This window comes from Strix aluco, chromosome 9, assembly GCF_031877795.1.
Source record: "Strix aluco isolate bStrAlu1 chromosome 9, bStrAlu1.hap1, whole genome shotgun sequence".
NCBI classification, from domain to species: domain Eukaryota; kingdom Metazoa; phylum Chordata; class Aves; order Strigiformes; family Strigidae; genus Strix; species Strix aluco.
Genome location: NC_133939.1, coordinates 14,283,002 through 14,303,615, shown reverse-complemented (window position 1 = coordinate 14,303,615; position 20,614 = coordinate 14,283,002). Strand labels below are relative to the sequence as shown.

At 38.1% G+C, this 20,614-nt stretch overlaps 2 protein-coding genes across 17 annotated transcripts in view; both read left to right on the top strand.

The window, feature by feature from the left end:
• Positions 1 to 14,392, top strand: part of XRN1 (5'-3' exoribonuclease 1) — a 37,812-nt gene extending 23,420 nt beyond the window's left edge. For 2 of the 6 annotated variants that reach the window (XM_074833805.1, XM_074833801.1), the window contains 16 exons: positions 116 to 172; positions 856 to 988; positions 2,103 to 2,172; positions 3,339 to 3,564; positions 4,219 to 4,320; positions 5,015 to 5,110; positions 5,348 to 5,462; positions 5,974 to 6,038; positions 6,426 to 6,536; positions 6,912 to 7,037; positions 7,356 to 7,509; positions 7,779 to 7,957; positions 8,168 to 8,281; positions 8,363 to 8,486; positions 9,484 to 9,635; positions 9,834 to 12,871. In XM_074833805.1, the coding sequence (XP_074689906.1) occupies positions 116 to 172; positions 856 to 988; positions 2,103 to 2,172; positions 3,339 to 3,564; positions 4,219 to 4,320; positions 5,015 to 5,110; positions 5,348 to 5,462; positions 5,974 to 6,038; positions 6,426 to 6,536; positions 6,912 to 7,037; positions 7,356 to 7,509; positions 7,779 to 7,957; positions 8,168 to 8,281; positions 8,363 to 8,486; positions 9,484 to 9,635; positions 9,834 to 10,124 (2,115 nt within the window). In that variant the 3' untranslated portion in view covers positions 10,125 to 12,871. Of the gene's footprint in view, positions 1 to 115; positions 173 to 855; positions 989 to 2,102; positions 2,173 to 3,338; positions 3,565 to 4,218; positions 4,321 to 5,014; positions 5,111 to 5,347; positions 5,463 to 5,973; positions 6,039 to 6,425; positions 6,537 to 6,911; positions 7,038 to 7,355; positions 7,510 to 7,778; positions 7,958 to 8,167; positions 8,282 to 8,362; positions 8,487 to 9,483; positions 9,636 to 9,833; positions 12,872 to 14,375 lie in introns of those variants that run through there. The other 4 variants (XM_074833802.1, XM_074833803.1, XM_074833804.1 and 1 more) reach the window with 4 other exon arrangements.
• Positions 14,393 to 14,568: 176 nt separating this feature from the next.
• The window catches only part of GK5 (glycerol kinase 5), a 33,304-nt gene continuing 27,258 nt past the window's right edge, over positions 14,569 to 20,614 (top strand). For 10 of the 11 annotated variants that reach the window (XR_012624288.1, XR_012624289.1, XM_074833816.1 and 7 more), the window contains exon 1: positions 19,569 to 19,752. Coding sequence is in view for 8 of the 11 variants with exons in the window: in XM_074833816.1 (XP_074689917.1) it covers positions 19,618 to 19,752 (135 nt within the window). In the remaining 3 variants the exon portion in view is untranslated. Of the gene's footprint in view, positions 15,513 to 16,104; positions 17,341 to 19,568; positions 19,753 to 20,614 lie in introns of those variants that run through there. The other variant, XM_074833812.1, reaches the window with a different exon arrangement.

The following is a 20,614-nucleotide window of genomic DNA, read 5'->3' as shown; positions in this document are numbered from 1 at the left end:
TTATCTAAAACAAACAAAAGAATTCTACATTATCTTTTCGGGTGTTTTGTTGTACGTGAAATCCAGTGTTTGTTCCTGCGCTAGTTTGTAATGACTTTTTGTTCCTTTCCTTTAGCAAAGAAAGAGCAACAAGAAGGTGCGGGTAACTGTGAAACCCCATTTGCTGTACAGAGTAAGTGATGTGGAAAGGGGTTTTTCTGAAGTTAAGTTGTCCAGATCATACTTATTTTACCTAAGCTTACCAATTTTCAGAGAGAGGAATTTTATGCCAGTATTGATGGAAGAAAAAGTTTTACGATGCCTTCTAGGAAACCAATTTGAGAACAGTAGTCTGTCTCTAAAAGGAGAAAACTTCTACTAACTGTAAACTCCCTCACTGCTGACTTTCAGTTCTTTTCTACCTTCTGTCCTTCATGCTTCTACAGTCTTTATTGCCTGTATAATGAAGGCAAACTAAAATGTACATCCCACTTGTCTTTTCTGCCCTGTTTTGCTTTTTATTCAGTTCTTGACCTGAACTGACCAACTGCTGATCTTGCCTGGTATTTCACAGATGCCCGTGTTACTGACAGGCAGGTTACACTTGATGGTTTTATTTTGTCTAAATTGACCCCTTGGTCTGCCTTGGATCATGTACAGCACTGATGTTTCTTAGGCAGAAGCAGTGAGAGAGAGTTGCAAGAAAAAAGGTGAAAGTTTGCTTTGTGTCTGGGGAGGGAAGATTTTGTGTTCTGAAATAATAATTTTTTTCAGAAAGTTTGCTTTATAGTGTGTTTCAGATAATATTATAAATGCATTTTGACTGTAATCCCTATTTTTTTGCAAACATTAACACAGTCTTTTGGTTACTGTCAGCCATTAGAACAACAGAATGGGGTTGTTCCAGATCGAGATGCAGAGTACAGGCTGTTTGACCGTGTTGTCAATGTGAGAGAGAACTTTTCCGTTCCAGTTGGTCTTCGAGGTACCATTATAGGAATTAAAGGAGGTAATATTTTCTTCTTAATTCTAGCGTTATAATGGCTCAGCTAGTGATACGAAAGAAGGCTTCAGAAAAGTGTTTTGTGTATTGGTTGTGAATGCACAGAAATTTCTCACCTATGAAGCATATGCAACTTGAGGCCATTAATGACATATTTACTGTTTTGAATTAAACCTACAGGTATTCTGTTTGAGTTCCATGTGTTCTGTAGCTGTATAAGAATAAGAAATTGCTTGCCTTTTGTTCCTTTTTAATATGAAGAAGGCAGAGAGATCAATGAGAGAGAACACAGGCTGCAAAAAAAGAACAAAATGAAGTTATGGGAAGATATGGGCAAAGTTAAGAGAAGTAGACATAAAAACAAGCCTTAATACTTACACTGAACATAAAATTTTACCAGGTACAATTTGTCTTAAATTCTTTTATTTGGAGTTTGGTTTTTACTCTGATACTCCATTTCTGTCAAATGGCATGAATTTACACCATCTTTGACAAGAAGATTATCCATAAATCTATTTCAGGTAAACAAAAGGATTTACCGAATCACATTGGGTATAGCAGTTTGAGATCTAGTAATAGAAATTGTTTACTTACCTGGCATTTAAGTAGTTGCTTTCTCATTCAGTTTGCATCCAACAGAATCTTGAATAGACTAGACTTGAGTGCAGCTTTTAAAAAAAGGTATTCTTTTCTCCATAAGGATTATATACTAGTATAATTTTAAAGGAGTATTAGTCTATCATTATGCAAGAAGGTAATGTTAAAGCTTTCGGTTTCTGACTGAATGTAAAGATGGTTTGCATCTCTTTTCTGGCAGTTGCTGACTACTGTGACATACTGTTATAAACTGGAGTTCTACTAATGCAGGTTAACAAGTTGTTATGCAGGATACATTTCTGTTGAAAGTATATCTAAAAGGGCAGCCATATATGACTTTGAGAAGTGTTTTCAAATCGCTGTTAATGAAATTACTCATTTAAGGAATAAGCATTTTTTTGGTGCTAATTAGTTTTTGGTCTTTTCATTGTTTATTGCATAACTAATACAGATATTTGCATAATTTAGATTAAAACAGCTCCTGTTATGTATATAGGATGACATTTTACTTTGTTTTCTATAGCCAGTAGAGAAACAGATGTGCTTTTTGAAGTTTTGTTTGATGAAGAATTCCTTGGAGGCCTAACGATAAGGTTTGTGCAGGGGGTTTCATAGTCATTTCATGTTATTGATATTGATGGCATGAAATTGTTGCCTTTGGTTTGGTTGAGTATTTTTAACAACTCTTTTTAAAACTTTGTTTCTTGATAGTGTTGGTTGGTTTTTATTTCTTTTGTGTTTCTGTTTTCTCTTTGAGTAGGGATAATTTTTATGAATCATACTGTATTTTGGAAATGCTCTCTAGGCTTTTTTGCATATTTAGAAGCTTCTGATTTGTACAAAGCAACTATGAACCCGAAGAATAAAGCACTAGATCCAAATGTCTTTCTAAAACAAATATGTAGAAGACAGGTTGTTATCAGTATGTCTATAACACATAGATTAAAAAAATAGTCAGTAATCATCTGTTCCTCTGAAGGAGGGACTCTGAATTCTCAATAATTGATACTTTGTCACTAAATTCTGACCACCATTAAAAACCTGAACTGTTTTTCAGGAGGTGGATGCATGGTTAATGCTTTTGTTTTAAAAGGTGTGCTAACTCTTCAGTATTTAAGTAAGCAGGTAAACTTCTAAGAGCTCTAATTTACACAGCAGCCTTCATTTTACTGTTGTTCTTAGATAAATTAAGTTTTTTATAACAGAAAGTAGAGGAGAATCTCACCTATTCCCTGTGTTCAGCAAGCATAACACAATCCTATCCCTTGCAAGAGCATGTCCTCGTAACACAGATACTCTTCAGTATTCACAATCATAAAGGAAGATATAGAACTGGCTAAATACTGCTTAATTTCAATTTATAATTCTGCTACTGACTTCAGTTTTTATCTTGGAAAAAGAAAAGAATATTGTTTCCTGGTTCATCATTTTTTGCAGAAATATTTACTACAGAACTATGCTATAACAATTCACCCATCTTTAAAATTTCTTTGAGCTCAGCACTGAAAGGTACAGTATAAACGCAGAGTAGTAATAATTACTGTTGTTTTGTGGTTTTGACAGCCAGAGGCCAAAGGGGAGCACAGTAGGGTTAACACTGTGTGTAATGGTGCTAGTTTTCAATATTGGATAGTTTTCAGCCTCTGCTGTTCAAACCTGAGTGGTTATCTTTTGGCATAGAGGCAACAGTGTTGTTAGATACATTGAAATGTCAACAATTAACCTACATGAAACAACTATGCAATTTGCTTTTCTTAAGGTGCTCTCCTGCCAGAGGTTATCGGCTGCCATCAAGTGCCTTAATTAACCTGTCTCATGGTAGTCGGTCAGAAATGGGAAATCAAAAACTGACGGCCATAGTTAAACCTCAGCCAGCTGTGAATAACTACAATTCATATGCATCTGATTTGTCATCTGTATGCTCGCAAAAAGTGCACCTGGGAGGCCTCAACCATTCTCCTCGCTCCCTTTTTGTCCCTACTCAAGTAAGACTTTTCTTTCATTTGTACAAAAATGTTTTTCCCTAAAAGCTGAATTGTAGCCATGGTTATCTTCATTGGTACAAAGAAAATTTAATTTTTATGTCAGTATATTAGAAGTAGGATATTTCTTTTCTTGGAGAAATGAGTTAATCCATTAATGAAAGGGACCGAAATTTCCTTATTGACAATTGTTTTGCTTTGAGTAGCTCCAGTTGCATTTCCAAGAGACAGATATTTAGTTTGGAGCAGTGACACCACGTTTGGTGTCAACAAATAGTTTGTTTGGGCAGAGATGCAATTATTTCCTTAAAGCTCTGTTCCAAGTAATGCTTCCTGTAGGTCAAGGTTGTCCATGCTCAGAAAGAGAAGACATTATTTCCTTGTCAATTTTGCTTCTTAGTTATTATTTACTTTCTTTGAAAATACAATAAAGGAGGAAAAATTACAGATGAATTGGGGTTCTTATTGGTTTAATTAAACTTTATTTTTTAATAAGTGACTTCTTTAAAGGAAATTAGCTTAATGGGTTACTTCATGTTGCTGTAGGTGTGTTTCAGAAGAATTGTCCCATGTGTTCTAAGTCTATACAAGAAAAACTACTTTCCAAAAGAAAATTTAAGGCAATGAAATGCTTTTTTTTTTCTCTCAATGATTTAGCAACTGAATGGAAGACAGCATTACAATCTCAGGGCTGAAAATCAGGGCAACTCTAACTCACCCCAGAAAGGATCATTTCTGAGTGGTAATCAGAAAAATAAAGTGAGTGTTCTGATTCATTTAGTATTGGACCCAAAAGTCTCAGTATTTATTTTGGCCCCCTATTTACAGTGGTTGTCATTTTCTCATTATTAACAGACAGCTTTGTTTTAGTACATCAGATATTTTTAGTCCGGATACAGAGTGGAGCAGAACTCGTCCCAGTTCTTGAATAAGTATAGTATCCTGTGTTATCGTTGTTTAGATGCTAGATTTTCAAGTGTGTTTTTTATGTGGCTGGGTGTCAGTTCTGTGGTAACATACCTGTAATGTTACGAAGCAATTCAGCCTGATTGATAAGGCCTTACAAAATAAGTCATTAATAATAAAATTTAATAATACTACCAGTATGAGAGCATGCTTTTGAAACCATTTGGAATTATTATCTGAGTATAGTTATACTCAGTGATCTTTCCTATGTTCATAACTTCAGTTAATAACAAAACAAAAACAATCTCAAAACAAACTAAGCTTATTTCAGTTTAACAGTGATTCTTAGGAAAAGTAGTTACATAAATACAACCCACCACACTAAATAACTGCAAATTCTGCTGGTGTCAGTATCAAAATTTCTGTCATCTGGGCACTGTTAAACTGGGACCTTACAAATTTCAGAATGTCTTTATAGATGATTAGCTATTCAGAAGTTGAGTTTATAGCTGCTGAGTTGTTGGGGGTGTTGTTTTTATTTTGTCAGGCACAGAGTAAGCAAGATGATGAATTCTGCAGCATATGGCAATCATTGCAGAGTTCTGGGAAGTCTCACCACACTCAGCAAAACATGCACGAGAAGGTTAGTATAAAAACTTTAAACAGATCCCTGGGTTCAAAATATGAAGGTACTTAACTTTATATGTCAGTTCATTACATCAGAAGTCTTTCTGGTTTAATGTTACAAATAAGTCCTGTGGGTGAAAATATTGTTACACAGGGTATGCATAGCTCTGGAAAGAGGTAATCATATGGGATTACTATGTAAATGATAGATATATATAGTTTTATGGTTAAGGTTTGATGTTTGAAATCCTAGGGTGCAGTTCTACCTCAGGAAATCAAGCTGGGAACTGGCAATCAGTTCTATAAGCCAGGATTCAATGACAGCAGCTTTAAAGGTCAGCAGAGAAAACAGGACCCATATAAAAAATGTAAGTACTGTAATTAGAAACTTTGTTTAGGAGAGCTACTTGCTTTATTTGATCTTCACTGAAATGCCTATTGGTTTTTTTGTAGTTATTGACAGAAAATAGTTTAGTTATATAAACACTACGTTGCACTTGTTATTGTCAAATAATGTCCCTAGTGTGTGTATTAGGTTATTGTACACTTAATCCTGAACTTTTTAATCAAGCTGTTCTGCATTATGTTGACATTCCACCCATCTGATATAAAAACAAAATGCCCCACAACTTGATTTTCAAAATTTGCTTGTGTTCATATTTGTAGAATATAAAATTAGATATATTATTGCATATACTTCGTTTTATTTTATCCTATAAGAAAAGCATACACCAAATGACCTATAAAGTATGAATTAAACATTTGATGCAACCATTCAAATCAATGCAACTCTGTACTCAGTGGAGTCACTAGTTTTTTTGAGTATTGATTATTACTACAGTTTTTAAGAGCATTTCAAAAGAATGCATTCTTTTGTAGTTAAAGAAGATTCCAAAGTTACAAGAGGTGAAAGTCAGCCACATAATAAAATATCAAACAAACAGGTAATTTCTTCTGTACTGAGTAAATATATTCTTTTCATTTTACTCTGGTCTGATTCATCATTTTATAGATTTCTCTCTTAGTTGATTCTTTTACTGGGTAAATTTTATTTTGGAGATTTTTTTTTTTCTCTAGAGATTTTATAGACAGAAAATGAGAGAAAGTGCATAAGATGTATAATGATGATACCAAATGACTTTTCTATTCCTCTCAGACTCTTAAAAGCAATGCTGTAATGGGAAGACACAAATGCTAACTTTTCAGTAAGCTGAAATCCTCTAAGAATAGTAGCTTGTGAAAGCTATTGGCAGATGCATTTCTAATAGGATTGTGTTATAATGAGTAATGGAGTATTAGTAGTCAATAATAAATGCTGCAGTTTATTTCAGAATTTTGCAGGTGTGAATAAGTACAATGTCAAACTTTTGAAGAGGAATGAAAGTCCCAACGTGTCTGTAAATCAGAAGACTGCAGTTGATGGTCCCTGTACAGGTGGAAAGGTAGGATCTAGATAGTTGATTTTTTTGTGCTCTTTGAATAACTTCAGTTTCTAGTCCATTTCATTCCAATTACTCCTGGTCACTTGTGTGCAAATTCACATTTATAACAGATATAAGACAAACCTGTATAACCTTGAACATTCTTTAAATCAATTCTCTATTGCTCAATACTTGCATCTTTTTAGTATGTGAAACTTGATGTAGTCTCTGGATACCTGATCACGCTCTGAGCCGATATGACTGTGATCTGCCCAAGCTAAGAGAAAAAAAAATCCTGAATGAGCATAAAATCAATCTCAAACTAATATACCTTTCCTCTTGTACCTGCTTGTAATATACTAAGTTGATGTACCTTTTTTTTAAACTTGTTTTAAGAAGGACAATGAACTTGAAAGCCTTCTAGCTTCTTTGAAAATTTCCAAAGAAAACGAAGTACAGACTTACTCCAAGGAAGCAAGAGTTACAAATGAAGAACATCTGTCACCACAATCATTTGCTATGGTCTGTATACTGCAGGAATCATTACATTGCAATTTAGCATCTGCTATCTTAGCACCAATGCTTCTATTTAAAGAAACTCCATGAAACCTCATACTGCTTCTGGAAACGTATTGAGGAGCTTTTAATTAGCTATTCTCAAAGTAAATTAACAAACATTTGTTTATGCTAAGATGCTGTTATCTGTGCTTTGATAAAATGTAATTGATAGGAAAACAAAAATTCAGATTTTGTTACCAATTATGATATTCAGAGTTAAGTAAGAAGGTAGTATTATCTGAATGCCATCATGTCTCTGAGTGGTTTATTTTATTTTTAAAGAAAGGAACACAGATGCTCAAAGAGATTTTGAAGATAGATGGGTCTGACCTGGAAACAAGAAATGAAATGAAATCCCAAGTTAATGATGTTCCTGCTCCCCCTAGACAGGATTGCCATGGAGCTGCCTTGCAATATAGACAAGCAAAAAAATTGGGTATGTTTAGACATCAGCTCATAGTTCAGAGCTTCACCTTGTATTTTAGAACGTAGCTAACAGTATCGTACTGGTTTCAAAATACAGTAATAAAATGTCCATTTTTTTCAGTTCTACTTCTTTATTCTGATCTAAATCTCTTTATATATAGGCTCGTGGGTTTTGTTAATCGGATATGAAAATACCAGAAAAAAAATCAAATCTGTTTTTTTTCTGCTATCCTTTCAGTGCAGGAAGTGTTTGTGATCCAGTGTAATTTTTTTTTCCAGCTGCTTATATGAATAAGCCTCATAGCACTGGAGGCCCTCAGAACACACCAGCACTGGAAGCTGGAGGTCACCCTTTTGCTTGTCCACAGCCTGCACTGTCTACTGTTTCCGAACTTTCTCGTATTTGTTCTCTTGTTGGAATGTCGCAACCAGATTTCTCCTTCCTAAAAACACCACAGGTAAAAAGCTTTTTCTACAAAAGTTAAAGTTCTCAACTTTGTTTCAACTGTCCTATATTAAACGTTTGGACTGAGCACTGGAATCCATCTAAAAGTAAATCTTAGGTCCTTTTGTTGCCTTTTTCAAAACAAACAAATCCTCTGTCTCTGTCTCACAGTTTGTTTGTCAGCAGTACAAATTCCCTCAAAAATCTTATCTCATTTTTCTAGACCATGACAGTTTGTCACATAAAATTATCAAATGGTTTGTTGGTTCATGGACCGCAGTGTCATTCTGAAGCTGAAGCAAAGGAGAAAGCTGCGCTTTTTGCTTTACAGCGTTTGGTGAGGATGCAAAGAATCTTTTAAAATCTTTGTCTCTATTGCACTGCGTCTGTTTGTAATCCTGAACCTCCTTCTTCATAGAGTTCTATAGGAGTAAACTTCCCTTTGCCTCCACCTCCGCCTCCACCAGTGTTTCCAAATTATCAGCCACTAGGAGTTCCTGTACCACCTGGATCTATTTCTCCAGTATTTGCACAAGCCCCTGGTAAGTATTTGACTAGTACACATTTCAAATATTGTCATGATATCTGGTAATAGTTCTTTATATGAAAATTAATGCCCTCCAAAAAGCCCCATGTTTGGTCTTCGTGTATGTAGATGTATGTCTGAACTGCTTTAAAAACAGTTCATGGACCTCTTCTCATCGGTTTGCGGGTTAATTCAATACAAAGAATCACATCTCCCAATTATTTATTTTCCTGTAGAATGTATTTGTGCATTCAGTCCTAGTTGGTTTGTTGGGGTTTTTTTCCTTCAGAACAATAGTAATTAGTTCAAAGCTGATAGTCCCAGTCCAGAATTTGTAAGAAATCTCTTTCTTGATTTTCTACGTGGATTTATTTCCCCCCCTGCTGCATAGTTAATGGTCATCTATGCATTAGTGTTTTTATTTGTTTATAACCAACTTTCACTGAAGTACTGAGTTACAATCCTGTTGTACACTGCCAACCATTAGCATGGTAAGTAACCCCCCAAAAATTGCTAAAAATCCTGGTGGTGTTTCTGGTTCCTGTCTATTTTGTATTCTACTAAAGCTCACGTTCACAGCTAGTAATTAATGAGTCAGCACCATTGTAGCATCCTAGCAACCGGTACAGCAGCTGCTACCTCTCTTTTCCTCAGGGTTTCTATATTGTTGACTTGTTTCAAAAGGATGGCTTAAACTTGCAACCTTCTGCTAATACAGTTCACTCACCTAAGGATGTGAAGATCCTTTTACGTGCGCTCTGAAATGCAGATGCTGTGACTCAGTGCTCTTACTGTGCTGTCATCTAGATGTAGTTCTGTAAAAGCAGAACTGTTTGGAATTTTTCTGATAATAAATAAATACTTACCTATTTTTAAGTAAATATGAAGAATATGAGGCTTTATTGGAAAGAGAAACAACATGCAGACAAATGTGGTTAGAGTACTTTTGGGGTCTTGGGGAGTTGGTATCCTCTTTTTGATGAAAGAGAGCTAAAAGTTACTTATTTTCACAGCTAATATAATGCCTCCATCACCTCACATGTTTGGTCCAGTGTCCTGGGGAGCTCCAGTGCCTAAACATTATTATCCTGGCTCCTATCCAGGAAGTGTGTCTCTTGCAGGAACTATACCAGTTGGTTCTCACAACCAGTTTATACCTCTGCAGGTAAGATTGGCAGGTTTGTCTTAATATTCTATTGTTGTAAAAAATGTGCCTGTGTGGTGAATGCAACAACACCCCCATTGTGAAGCACTACTTAGTATTAGAAAATCTGTAAAAAATTATATGCATGTTTTCTAAAAGTGGAATATTTTCAGTTTTTTGAGAATGCATTCTGTTAAATAATATTTATTTAATTTAAAGGTAACTAAAAAAAGGGCTGCTAGCAAGAAAAACTTTGAGCTCAAGGAGTTTCAGAGTTCCCCTCAAGCTGCACCACTAAAGAATGAACAGCCAGTGTCTTCTGACCACATTCAGCAAGATAGTTCTTCAGCTCCTTTAAAATCTCCTCAAGCTGCTCAATCCACAGTTTCATTTCAAGACAATGTGGCTACTCCAAGTGTTCCTCATAACAAATCAACACCAAACACTTCCAGCAAGCGAAAGCCAAGAAAGCTGGCTGTCAATTTTGGCGCACCAAAATCTTCACAATAAATATGGTAGCTAGGTGTATTTTATCTTTAACTCTTTCCCCACTGTTATGTTCTATCATTTAAAAAAATCAGAAAGCTCTATTAAAAAGACCAGCCACTTTAAGTATAATATAGAATGAAATACATTTTATTTGCTATGATTTTCAGGTTGTTATGAAAACTATAAAACTTATGTTAAACCTTAATTATTTTTAGTTAAATTAGCAAAAGCCAGGAAATTCTGAGTTAAGGTTTCCATGCCATCCATTGTGCCTAGGTTTTTAAACAGTGGCTTACAGACTATACCGGGTAAGCAGCAATAACAGTGGCAACCTTAATTCAGAATTGCCGTGCTTTTGGGGAGGGATATGGAGCGGTAGTAAGTTGGGCATCTAATGTTGCTTAGTATGACATTTTGTATTCTAGCTTATTTTTAAATAATGTCATAAAACAGAAAGGAAAAATTACTTAAATGCAGCTCTTATATTGGCTCTCCAGGTCCTTCTGAATTGAATCAGTGTGACTGAAATCTCAGTGTAGTGGAACTGCCAAACTCACTTTAACAATGAACGGATAGATTTTGTACCAGAGGGCAAGAACTTAACAACTTTCAAAATGTAGGTATTATTGTATCTCTAGTATTACAGTGGGAAAAAGAGGTTGCTGATCCAGAATCTATTCCAGGAGATTAATTTATAGAATGTATTGAATAAAAAAAGTATTTGCGAAGTAGAGAGCTCTTTGGTAAAGTACTTTTAATTTTTTTAATCTAGCAGCATTATCAATTTCATTGTTTTCTGATGATAGAATAACATAGATATCTACTACGGATCTGCATAGCCTCCTAAAATGCTAGTGATATCCTGATTTTTTTTTCTAAATTCTAAAAATGGCCAGAGTTTAAAGATGTCCATTTGTGTAGTATGGCTGTCAGTTATGTTTACTCAGAGTCCATTTGTCCTTCTAATAGTCTGCGCCCTGAAACCTTCTCTATGTTATTTTTTGTTGCTAGTGACTTTTAATATTTTTTTTTTTAGTTTTGTGATAGAGGTTCTGGGTAGCAAAATTAAATTACCAGAAACGGTTACTGTTGGTTCTGCAAGAATATTCAGACAAAAAGCTGACTTGTATTTTTGGAGGGAGCTATGTTGTAAAAGAAGTAACTCCATCATTCTGAGTTCATACAGGAAAAAAAGAAGGCTCAAAGGTCCCTGTACTATTTTTAACCCACATGTACCATTCTTACTGACAGTAATATGAAATCTTCTGTCTGAGAGAAAATTTGAAGCCTCAGTTGGTGCTGTTTACTGATGTTGATGAAATTTCATTTTTCTTCTTTAATCTGTTCCAGAAAAAATATTTTTCCTCTAAGGCCCAGGAAGCTTAGGAGTAAAACATATTTTAGTGATTCATTTTAGACAGGTTTCATGTTGGATCTGCAAGTCTGTAGACTTTCTTTCAGTTCCCCTACCTTGTACTTTGCCTCCCTTTCTTGGTGCAGTACCAAGTTTCACACTGTTACTATGTTACAGGATTTTTTTATATTGATTTCTCCACAACAGTTGTTGCCTCAGCAGTATTTGTAGAATAGTAGCAAGCCCTATAAAAAGGATCACAGAGGTAAAAACAAGATTACTTAGTATCACAAACCTTGTAGAATTTAAGACTATATACAGTCTTAAAATACATTGATTTTGTTGTTCTCTATAGCCATCTAGTCTCAAGAGGGTTTGAAGCCATATTCTGTGAAGGGAAAATTGTATGTTTTTGTGATTAGTGACATGAAACTGACACAATGCTGACATGCCAATATTTTAGGAGTGTTTATGTGAAATTTAGTTATGAGGCACAGATGTTAGTCCCCCATATCATATAAGAATTATCTGATCATCAGAGATTAAGATCTGTTCAGAAATTTCCTGTGATGGAGATGAGACTATGTTAGATTCTTGCATCACAGAATTTTGACATATCTGGATAGCCAATTTATGCACATTTTTTAGAAACAGAGTTATGAAAGACGCTATACTCTTAACACCAGTAAATACAGCAATTTTTATTATGAATTCAGACTGAGGCTGTCTCTCCCTCGTCAAATAGAATTGCTATATTTAGTATATATAGCTGGCTAAACACTTTATTCTGTAGCTGCTGCATATTGTATTAGTCCCTGGTTTTTAGTTTATATATTCTGTGATACTGACTGCCTGGTGCCCAGTTAATTACAGTTTTACATGTCCTGGTAGATGTGACATATGCATTGACCTATGCCATGCCCCCTATGATTTCAGTTTTATATTTTAACAAGGTGATTATGTTTCATTCATACAGATAGAAATTTAAGCATTTGTTTTTCTCATAGATATAAAGTATTTTGTAAGCACTGGAGTTTTTCATTAGATCTTATACAGAGCAGTATTTTACTAAAAATCCAAAAGGGAAGACTTTTATGTGCGCATTTTTGTAGTTTCTGATTTTTTTAAAATAACTTTTCATTGTTTATCTGCCAAGTGAAATGTTTTAAATTTGCATATGAATGGATACAGAATGTATTTTTTGTGCTGTTTAGTGTTAAGTGTGCATTTGCAGATTTTTAGCATGTAGTTGCACAAAGGACTGTGCAAAGATATTTTAAAATATGAATATATGATACACTGAAGGAAAAACATTCATAAAAGTTAAATGATATATAAGACTTTAATGCAATAGAATAATTTTATAAATTGTGTCTGTGTCTGCTTGGATTAAATATTGAAACAAGAAACATTACTTATTTTCACTGTTTTATTTCCAAATACTGTATGCGAACTTCTGTATGCTCCAAACCAAAATTTTAAGATATAAATTAAATCTCATGAAGCCCAATTTCTGTGATTCTCAGAACCAGCAACTGCCCACCTCTGAGCTGTTTCTCGATGGCTTTCAACTACTACTCAGTTAAAGATACAAAGTTTTTTAAAAAGGCTGTTGGTCACTTTGCAATTTAAAGCATTTAACTAGATACTGATCTTCCAAAATTTATTTGGCTTCTGTCACCCATTAGATTTTATTAAAAAAACAAAAACAAAACAAAAAACACCACAAAAAACCCCAAAACCAACAACAAACACCAAAAACCAAGCCATAGAAAAGGAAGTAAGATCACTTACCAGCAAGTTCAGTCCTAGTGATTCTTAACAAGGTGCAAAACCAGCTGATGGCTGAAAAATAGGAGGAGCCATGGGTATCTGGACACCATAAAACATTGTGCTGAGATTTTTTGCTAGAGTAGAGTGAGAATAGTTACCTCATTTGTAACAAGGCTTCTGAATGAAGCATAATGACAAACTGCACTGAAACCAGCATAATGTGTTTGAATTTCTTTAAGAGAAAAATGGAAAGTTACATTTCATCCTTAGATTTCCTCATCCCCAATAATAGCAGGGTTTTTTTAATTCAGCATTGCCAAATTAACATTACTAGATTTTACCCTTATCTCAGAGAGAGTAAATAGCTTCACTTTTGTGTTGTGTATATATACCATGTGCTGAGTTTTGTTCTCTTTGACCAGTTATCTCTAAGATTATGTTCAAACTCTACTTAGTTGTTCCCTTTTAAAGCATAATGAGCATTGTAGTCATGCCAGTTAATTCCTAGTATCTTTGGTTGTGTTATGAACTTTGTTAGGATCTGTCTGTTGCCAACTGTGGCACCAGCTTTCCATGTAGAGAGATGTTATTTTCCTTCTCGTAGATTATTGTGTGAATTAGCTTGTTTAAAGCAACTGAAGAATGGAGTACCCTCTTAAGAGGACCAGCTGCTACAACTTTGTGTAACAATATTCTGTATCGAATGGTCTGGTTGGTGTACACATTCAGGTCATATTAGTCAGCATGAAAATACTAAGATACAATCTTGCGTTTCTTAAGGGCTCTTCAAATGGTTAGGCAATGGACTGTAAAGTACTGCAGTTATCCTGCATGGCAAGTTCTGCCTTGTTATTTTTCCCATCTCAATATATAGCACTAAAGGAAATTAAAACAAATTGAGTAAAGGGATAACTTTAAAATATATCAATTTGTGCATAATAAATCTTGTATGGACACTCCCATTCAAAATTAAGTGACTTTTGATCAGTCTAGTTACCATCTGAACTACTATGTAGATGACCCCTGAGAGTGAGGAATCTCAAAGAAGGAATGGTTACTAAAGTAAGGGTTTTCTTAATTCTTTTATTTGAGATGTGATCTCCATATGTATTCCATAATCAGCCTTCCTTACTACTGAGAGACAGTTATGTTCTTCTCTTTCTGTCTCTGGAAAGGGGACACAGTGACACCAAGGGCATAAGGGCAGTCTGAATACACACTCTTGGCCAACAGAATCCAAATTCAGGTGCATGAGGACCCATGAATATTGAGACTGTAACTGATAAGTATTTCGAAGAATCTGTTATCATCGGGTAAGTAGTAGATGTTGTTTATTAACAAAAGAATCCATGGTTCCAACAACAGTTCCTTATTGCTGCCAATTTTTGATGGGGTGTTTACTCCTGTTTTATTTCTGCTCTGAAAGACAATACAAGTCAAAGAGAACAGAAGGAGTCACAATGCTATCAAGTGCCAAACAGTAAGCTTGATTCCTGTTATTTGAAAGGACATTTTTCATTAAAATGTATTATTTTTTCTGTCAAAACTTGGTCAGTAAGCGTTACTGCATCAGCTTTGCTTTGTGAAGGTTGATAATCACCCTTAGGCCTGTATTTTGTGTAATTGCAAGAAAGACAGACTGGCAATCAAAAGCCAAAATGTAATTTCTGTGCAAGTAACAATAGCAATAAAATTCGAAGTTGGCAACTTTTAGCATGTTGAGGGTACAAGGTGAAGCAAGAACTGTGATTCCAGTGCAACTAAGTGATCTATTTCAGAGTAACCTATGCACATTTTAGATTTAGCACTAATTTGAGACAGAATGTGACATTTATTATTAGTTCCTGATGTTTCTTCCAGTACATATCTCTTTGAAACCACTGAAATGCTTTGTCAGGCATTGAAATTTAACTCAGCAGGGTAAGTGGAGACCAGTGTAGGCTGCTGGAACCTCTGAGTTTACAGAGCCTGTATTGAGATGGTTTGTTCTTCTTCTAGATTTTTTGGTATTTAATTTTTTTCCTTTTCCTTCCCCATGCTTTCGTTTTTAGTTCCTTTTTTTTTTTTTTTTTTTTAATTTAATGGCTAGGTCTTATTGAAACAATAGTTTTCAAGTGCTTTTTCATCTCTTTAGCCTCCAGTATATCCATTCTCTTGTTCTTCTACTTAAGCTTCATTGATGGCCATTTTCTTCTTTTTATTTTTAGATTTTTTTTCCTGTGAATTTCCAGACTTTGAAATCAGTGTTCTTTTAAAGAGCTGTTCAGCCCTGGATTTTCTAGGTACAAATGACTATTCATCCCATGTACACACACACACACACGTATATATATATGCAGATATATATATATGGGTGTGGGACTCAATCTCTTACTTTCTCAAAGCTGTTCACAGTTCTTTCATTTTTAGTTCATGTCATAATTCCTTAAGAGACATCCAGAGGATGATGGACATTATCTCGTATATACACATTGCACATCTCCAAATGTAGATACTGCTTAGGATGGGTTAAAAGCATGGGCAAATAATGAAACATTAACAGAATAAGTACACCAGTTTTCACTTCACTTGCTTTGGTACATAAATTCTTGGCTTAAAATTTGATTGTCCTGAAGTCCACCTCATTCTCTGTCAAAGGTTACTTCTGTTGTAAAGCTGGCAGAAAGGAGGGACTGCTTGTGCCTCAGGCACTATGCAAAACCTCCTGTATGTGGGCACAGTTTTGATGTGCAATTCTCTAGTGAAAACACTGGCTTAACCAGTCTCTTACTGCTTGTTCCCACTGGATTGTGCCAAACTGTTTGTATCGCCACGTTATGAACCGTATCAAGGAATTAATCTGATTGAAACTCTTTCCCCCATGTTATTTTTCAGCCTGATAGTTCGCCGTGGCACCACAAGAACAGCTGTGTTGGTACAACAGTTCCCAGTGTGAGGGCGGGATGATTTAGCAAGAGTGGAACTGCTTAAGAAACATCCCATCGCTGCCTAAAACTCAAATCACCCACGAAGCTAACATGCTATTTAAGTGATGTCACTGTATGTGGTTCTGTCTGTTGACTTCAAGGAGAGTGGTAAATTCTGGCAGGAGTACAGGAGGAACTGCTGAGAGTGGTCATATGGTAAATTATTGCCACAAAATTTGCCAAAAGGTCATAGCTTTCATTTTGGGCTGTCTGTTTCCAGGCAAGGCTCAATGAATGATGTATGTGGGCTGCACCAACCCATGGAGCAATAGAAATTAGTGAGCTCTTTCTTACTTAAATGCGAACTGACTTAAGGACCCTAACATCAGTGCTTTCATGATGTTAAAACTTGTTGAAGTGGGTAAAATGGTAAATAAATAAGAGTTTGAAGCAGCAGAACGGTAGATGCATCTTGACAAAATACAGCTAAAGAAGGGAAGTTAAAGAAAAAATCATGCATTACAAGGTTGGGGTCTTGCTCTCCTAGATTCGAGTAACTGGAATCCTATTAGCATGGCCAGTGGCAAGTTTGATTCATACTGGAAGCCTGGGGTGAGTGAAGAGTCTTTTATGTATCAGTCACACAACAGAAATGTACTTGAGAATACCTTTATTTACAAGAAAAAATAAGTTACCTGTTCCAAATACAGTTTACTTAATAACTTGAAAATTTTAATTAATAATCTTCCTGTAGAAAATGTCAAGATGATGTTTTCTTTCAAGTAATTAGGTCTGCTGGATCTGTAGCCCTCCCATCTCCCAAGGCCTATTTTAACCTGGATAACTGAGGCAAATCCCTCTTGCTTGGCATCTTCTAAAGTGTACTTGTTGCCGATTGAAGCATGCTGAGCATTATGACATTGCTTACAAATATTCAATATAAATTACTCATGGTGGGGTTTTGCCATTGCTGCGAGTGATGGAGGATCTTCTTGTCCCTGATGTTCTGCCATTTGGTTGGTTTTACTTAATAACTCTTTCCTTTGCTACAGCATTGGACAGGTCCCTGGAGTGCCTCCACTCCTTCATTTGGTTTGATATTCCAGTGAAAGATAAGACCAGTCACGCTTTCCAAAGACCAAAGAAACCGAGGATTTCAGCAGAGAAGTCGCAGAAGTATGGGACATAGCTGCTGCGGTAATTGGTATGTGACCCCAGGTGTGTGAATTCTCTGCCTTCTGAACAGGGGAAGTGGCACCTGCATGCTCTCACTCAAATGGGAAGACAAGGGGTGGTAGTCAAGGTTACGCAGGCTTGTTATCAGCGTTGCAGTGCAGTATAAGAGGAGGGTGTCCATATATTTTCACTTCAAATTTAATGTTTCTTGACTGTGCTAAGATGAACTTGGGGCTTTTACCCATGTTGGTGATTTTTCTCTGAGGGTGACAGAGGTTTTGGATAGACAAAGAGTGCCTGTGTGGGAGTGATATTATTTATGACCAAATAACATAAGCTAATGCCAGGTAAGTCATGCATGGACAAGCTATGCATGTCTGAAAACCCGTTACCTCCTTTATTGCATTGCTTTTATCACATTGCAAGCAGAATAATAATATAAAATTAGTATTTCATCAGCCTCATAAATTGAGCAATTCTAATACATATGTGAGATTACGTATGGACTGCAAGTGTACAAGTTGGTTCACGTTATCTTTTTCCAACATATATATGGTGTTCCTTTTCAAGATACATCTAACTTCTTATTAACGTATTAAACAGGTTAAGATTTGCATGAAGAAAACAGCTTATGGTCACTTCCATGCAATACAGTGAATCAGAGGAGTATGTATTTGTTACATTAAGAGTTTGTAAAAGAAGAAAGTAACCTGCACCTCAGTTTTCTTTTTGAAATTTGCTTCATCTTGCAGCGAGACAGGCCCCACTTGTATTGATAATGTAAAAATATGAAGGATGTCTAGATGCTTTTTCCTAATTTTACTTAAGGCATTTTAGCTTTCAAATGTTTGGAGTGGATTTAGGGTTTTATACCAGTTACACACATTGAATCTTATTTAGGAAGCTTTCTTCGGGAGTTCTAAATAATTATTATTTACCAAAACTAACAGAATAATTAAATTAGTTTGACGAAGTCTTAATCAGATATGAACTACTTGATACTTACTTGTCATGTTATAGTCAAAGAGAATATAAAATGACTTTTTAAAAAAGAGTCATTCCTTATGGAGGAGAGGTAAAGCAGCCATTCTTTGGCTTTCTCTTTCATGTGCCTTCCGTTCCCTGTGGTCTGAACCTTTGTCCCAGTGACCTCTGGCTGCCCGGATGAGGTGGGGAGCCTCTCCTTATGTGGCTTTCGCTGTCGTTAGTATTCCTGATTTAAAGATCCAATAACACCAGACTCTTATCCCACCTGTAATATCCTTTTGTTGTTCATAGTGCCACTTTTTGTAGGAGGGGCCAAACAGAAGTGCAAGGGGAAAATATTTTCTATGTGTTTTTTGCATTTGCTTTTCCTGCTCTAATTAAATGAGGAGATAAAACTAATTGACTAATTCTTCTAGTTAAATTTGAGTTAAAACTAAATTCTACTGATACTAGTTTGGGGTTGGGCACCCTGAATTTTATTGCTTAACTAACAATATTTCTGGTTGTTGCTGTTTAAAAACCACCACCCCATTTAAGGGCAATATGGGAACGTTTCTGTCACTCTCTCTGTTCCAACAGTAATTTTAAATGTGGTTCCCTCTATGGAGGAAAGTGGCGGCACAAGAGAATTGCTGCAGACTAAGCCTGTGTTCAGTGATGCTCAGTACCTTCAGTGTCCAGTCCCCGGAGTTGACCATACCTCGTTGTTTACCCAACCCCTGCTCCTAGCTGACCTCTCTTGATGTGGTGCAGCTGTAGGGGTTCGCTTAATCCACATTAGCACCGGGAGGAAATCTTCCGGTGGCGCTCACTGAATTCTGGCTTTTAGAGACCTTTTGCTGTTGGGTGCTTAATTAGAAGCATTTACGTGCATTTGGTGAATTTATACAGAAACTGCACCGACTCAGTCTGGGGTTTTGTTTCGGTGTTCCTGCTCTGTATGTGGGATCCCGCTGCCGCGGGCCTGGCCACGCTGAGAAGGCGCCGTCGGTGCCGGGAAACCCGCCCCCATCCTCCCGCCGCGAGGGAGCGGGCGCGCAGGTGCCGCAGTCCCCGCCAAGCCCGGCGGCAGGGCCCCCTCCCCGCCGGGGGCCGGGGCCGCGGCCTGCGCAGGCCGCCTCCAGGCCCGGCTCGCCCCGCCGCCGGCGGGCGCCACCTGCCAGCCCGGCGGCACCGCCGCGGCCCGCCCCGCCTCCCGCCGCCGCGCTCCCCGCGCCCATAGGCCGGACGGGCGCCCGCCCCGCGGCGGGGCGGCGGTTGTGCGGCGGCCGGCGGGCCGCACTCCGCGCTGCCCTCCGCGCCGCCTGCGCGCCGGGCGATGCCGTGCGGGCAGCAGGAGAGCGGCGGCGCCGCCCCCGCGCGGTACGTGGTGGGGGTGGACGTGGGCAGCACGGTGGTGAAGTGCCACGTCTATGACCGGGCGGCCGCGGTCAGAGGCTCCAGCTGCAGGAAGGTGAGTCCGCGGCGGGGCGGCGCCCTCCCCTCGCCGGCGGGCCGAGCGGCGCGGCCGCCCTCCCCCGGGCGAGCGCAGCCTGAGGCGGCATTTGCCTCCGGAGCCGCAGCCGCAGGGGCGCGCTGTGGCCCTGGGCGGTTCCGGGCTGCGGGTCTGGGCCGGGAGGCGGCGGTTGGCCGGGCGGGGCGCGGGAAGCGCTCCCAGGCGCTCAGCCAGCTTGGGCCGGGCCGGGCGGGGACGGCGTCCCCAGGGCCCTCAGACCACCTGCCCGGGTGCAGGGAAACCCCCGGCCCGGTCGGGACCACCCGGGGACGCCGCCGTTGCACTCGCCCCGTTACCTCGCAGTTTGCTCCCACCTGCCTTCCCCCGTTACTTTTGTTTTAGTCGCTTATCGACTAATCCCTCTTCGAACAAAACGACTTTTGTCGGTAGGGCGTAGCTGGGACCTGTGTAGGACTGGCGTTTACACACGTCCCGTTACGTAACACCGCTGTGTAAAAAAGTGTTAAATTCGGAACAGAAATTTCAGGTTTCTTCTGGTTTGTATGGCTCGTGATTTTGGGATCAAGACGATCTCCAGAATTAGCTTTTTTTATAGATTGCAGCGAGGAGAAGTATAAGAAATGTGATGGGTTTTCAGAGCTGGAAGGGGATGTTCCCGGCGGAGCTGACCCTCCCTGTCGCTGGAAGCCCATCGTGGGGTGATCCCTGGCCGCCTGGGCCACGCTGCTGGTGAGCTGCTCAGAGGCATCCACGTTTCGAGTTCAGCAGTGGAGCCAAAAGGCTCTCCGAGAAACCTGATTCCAGTTTGGAGCCCCAAAAGGGGTTTACAGGCTCCCCTGTTCCTGGGGGTTTGGGCTTC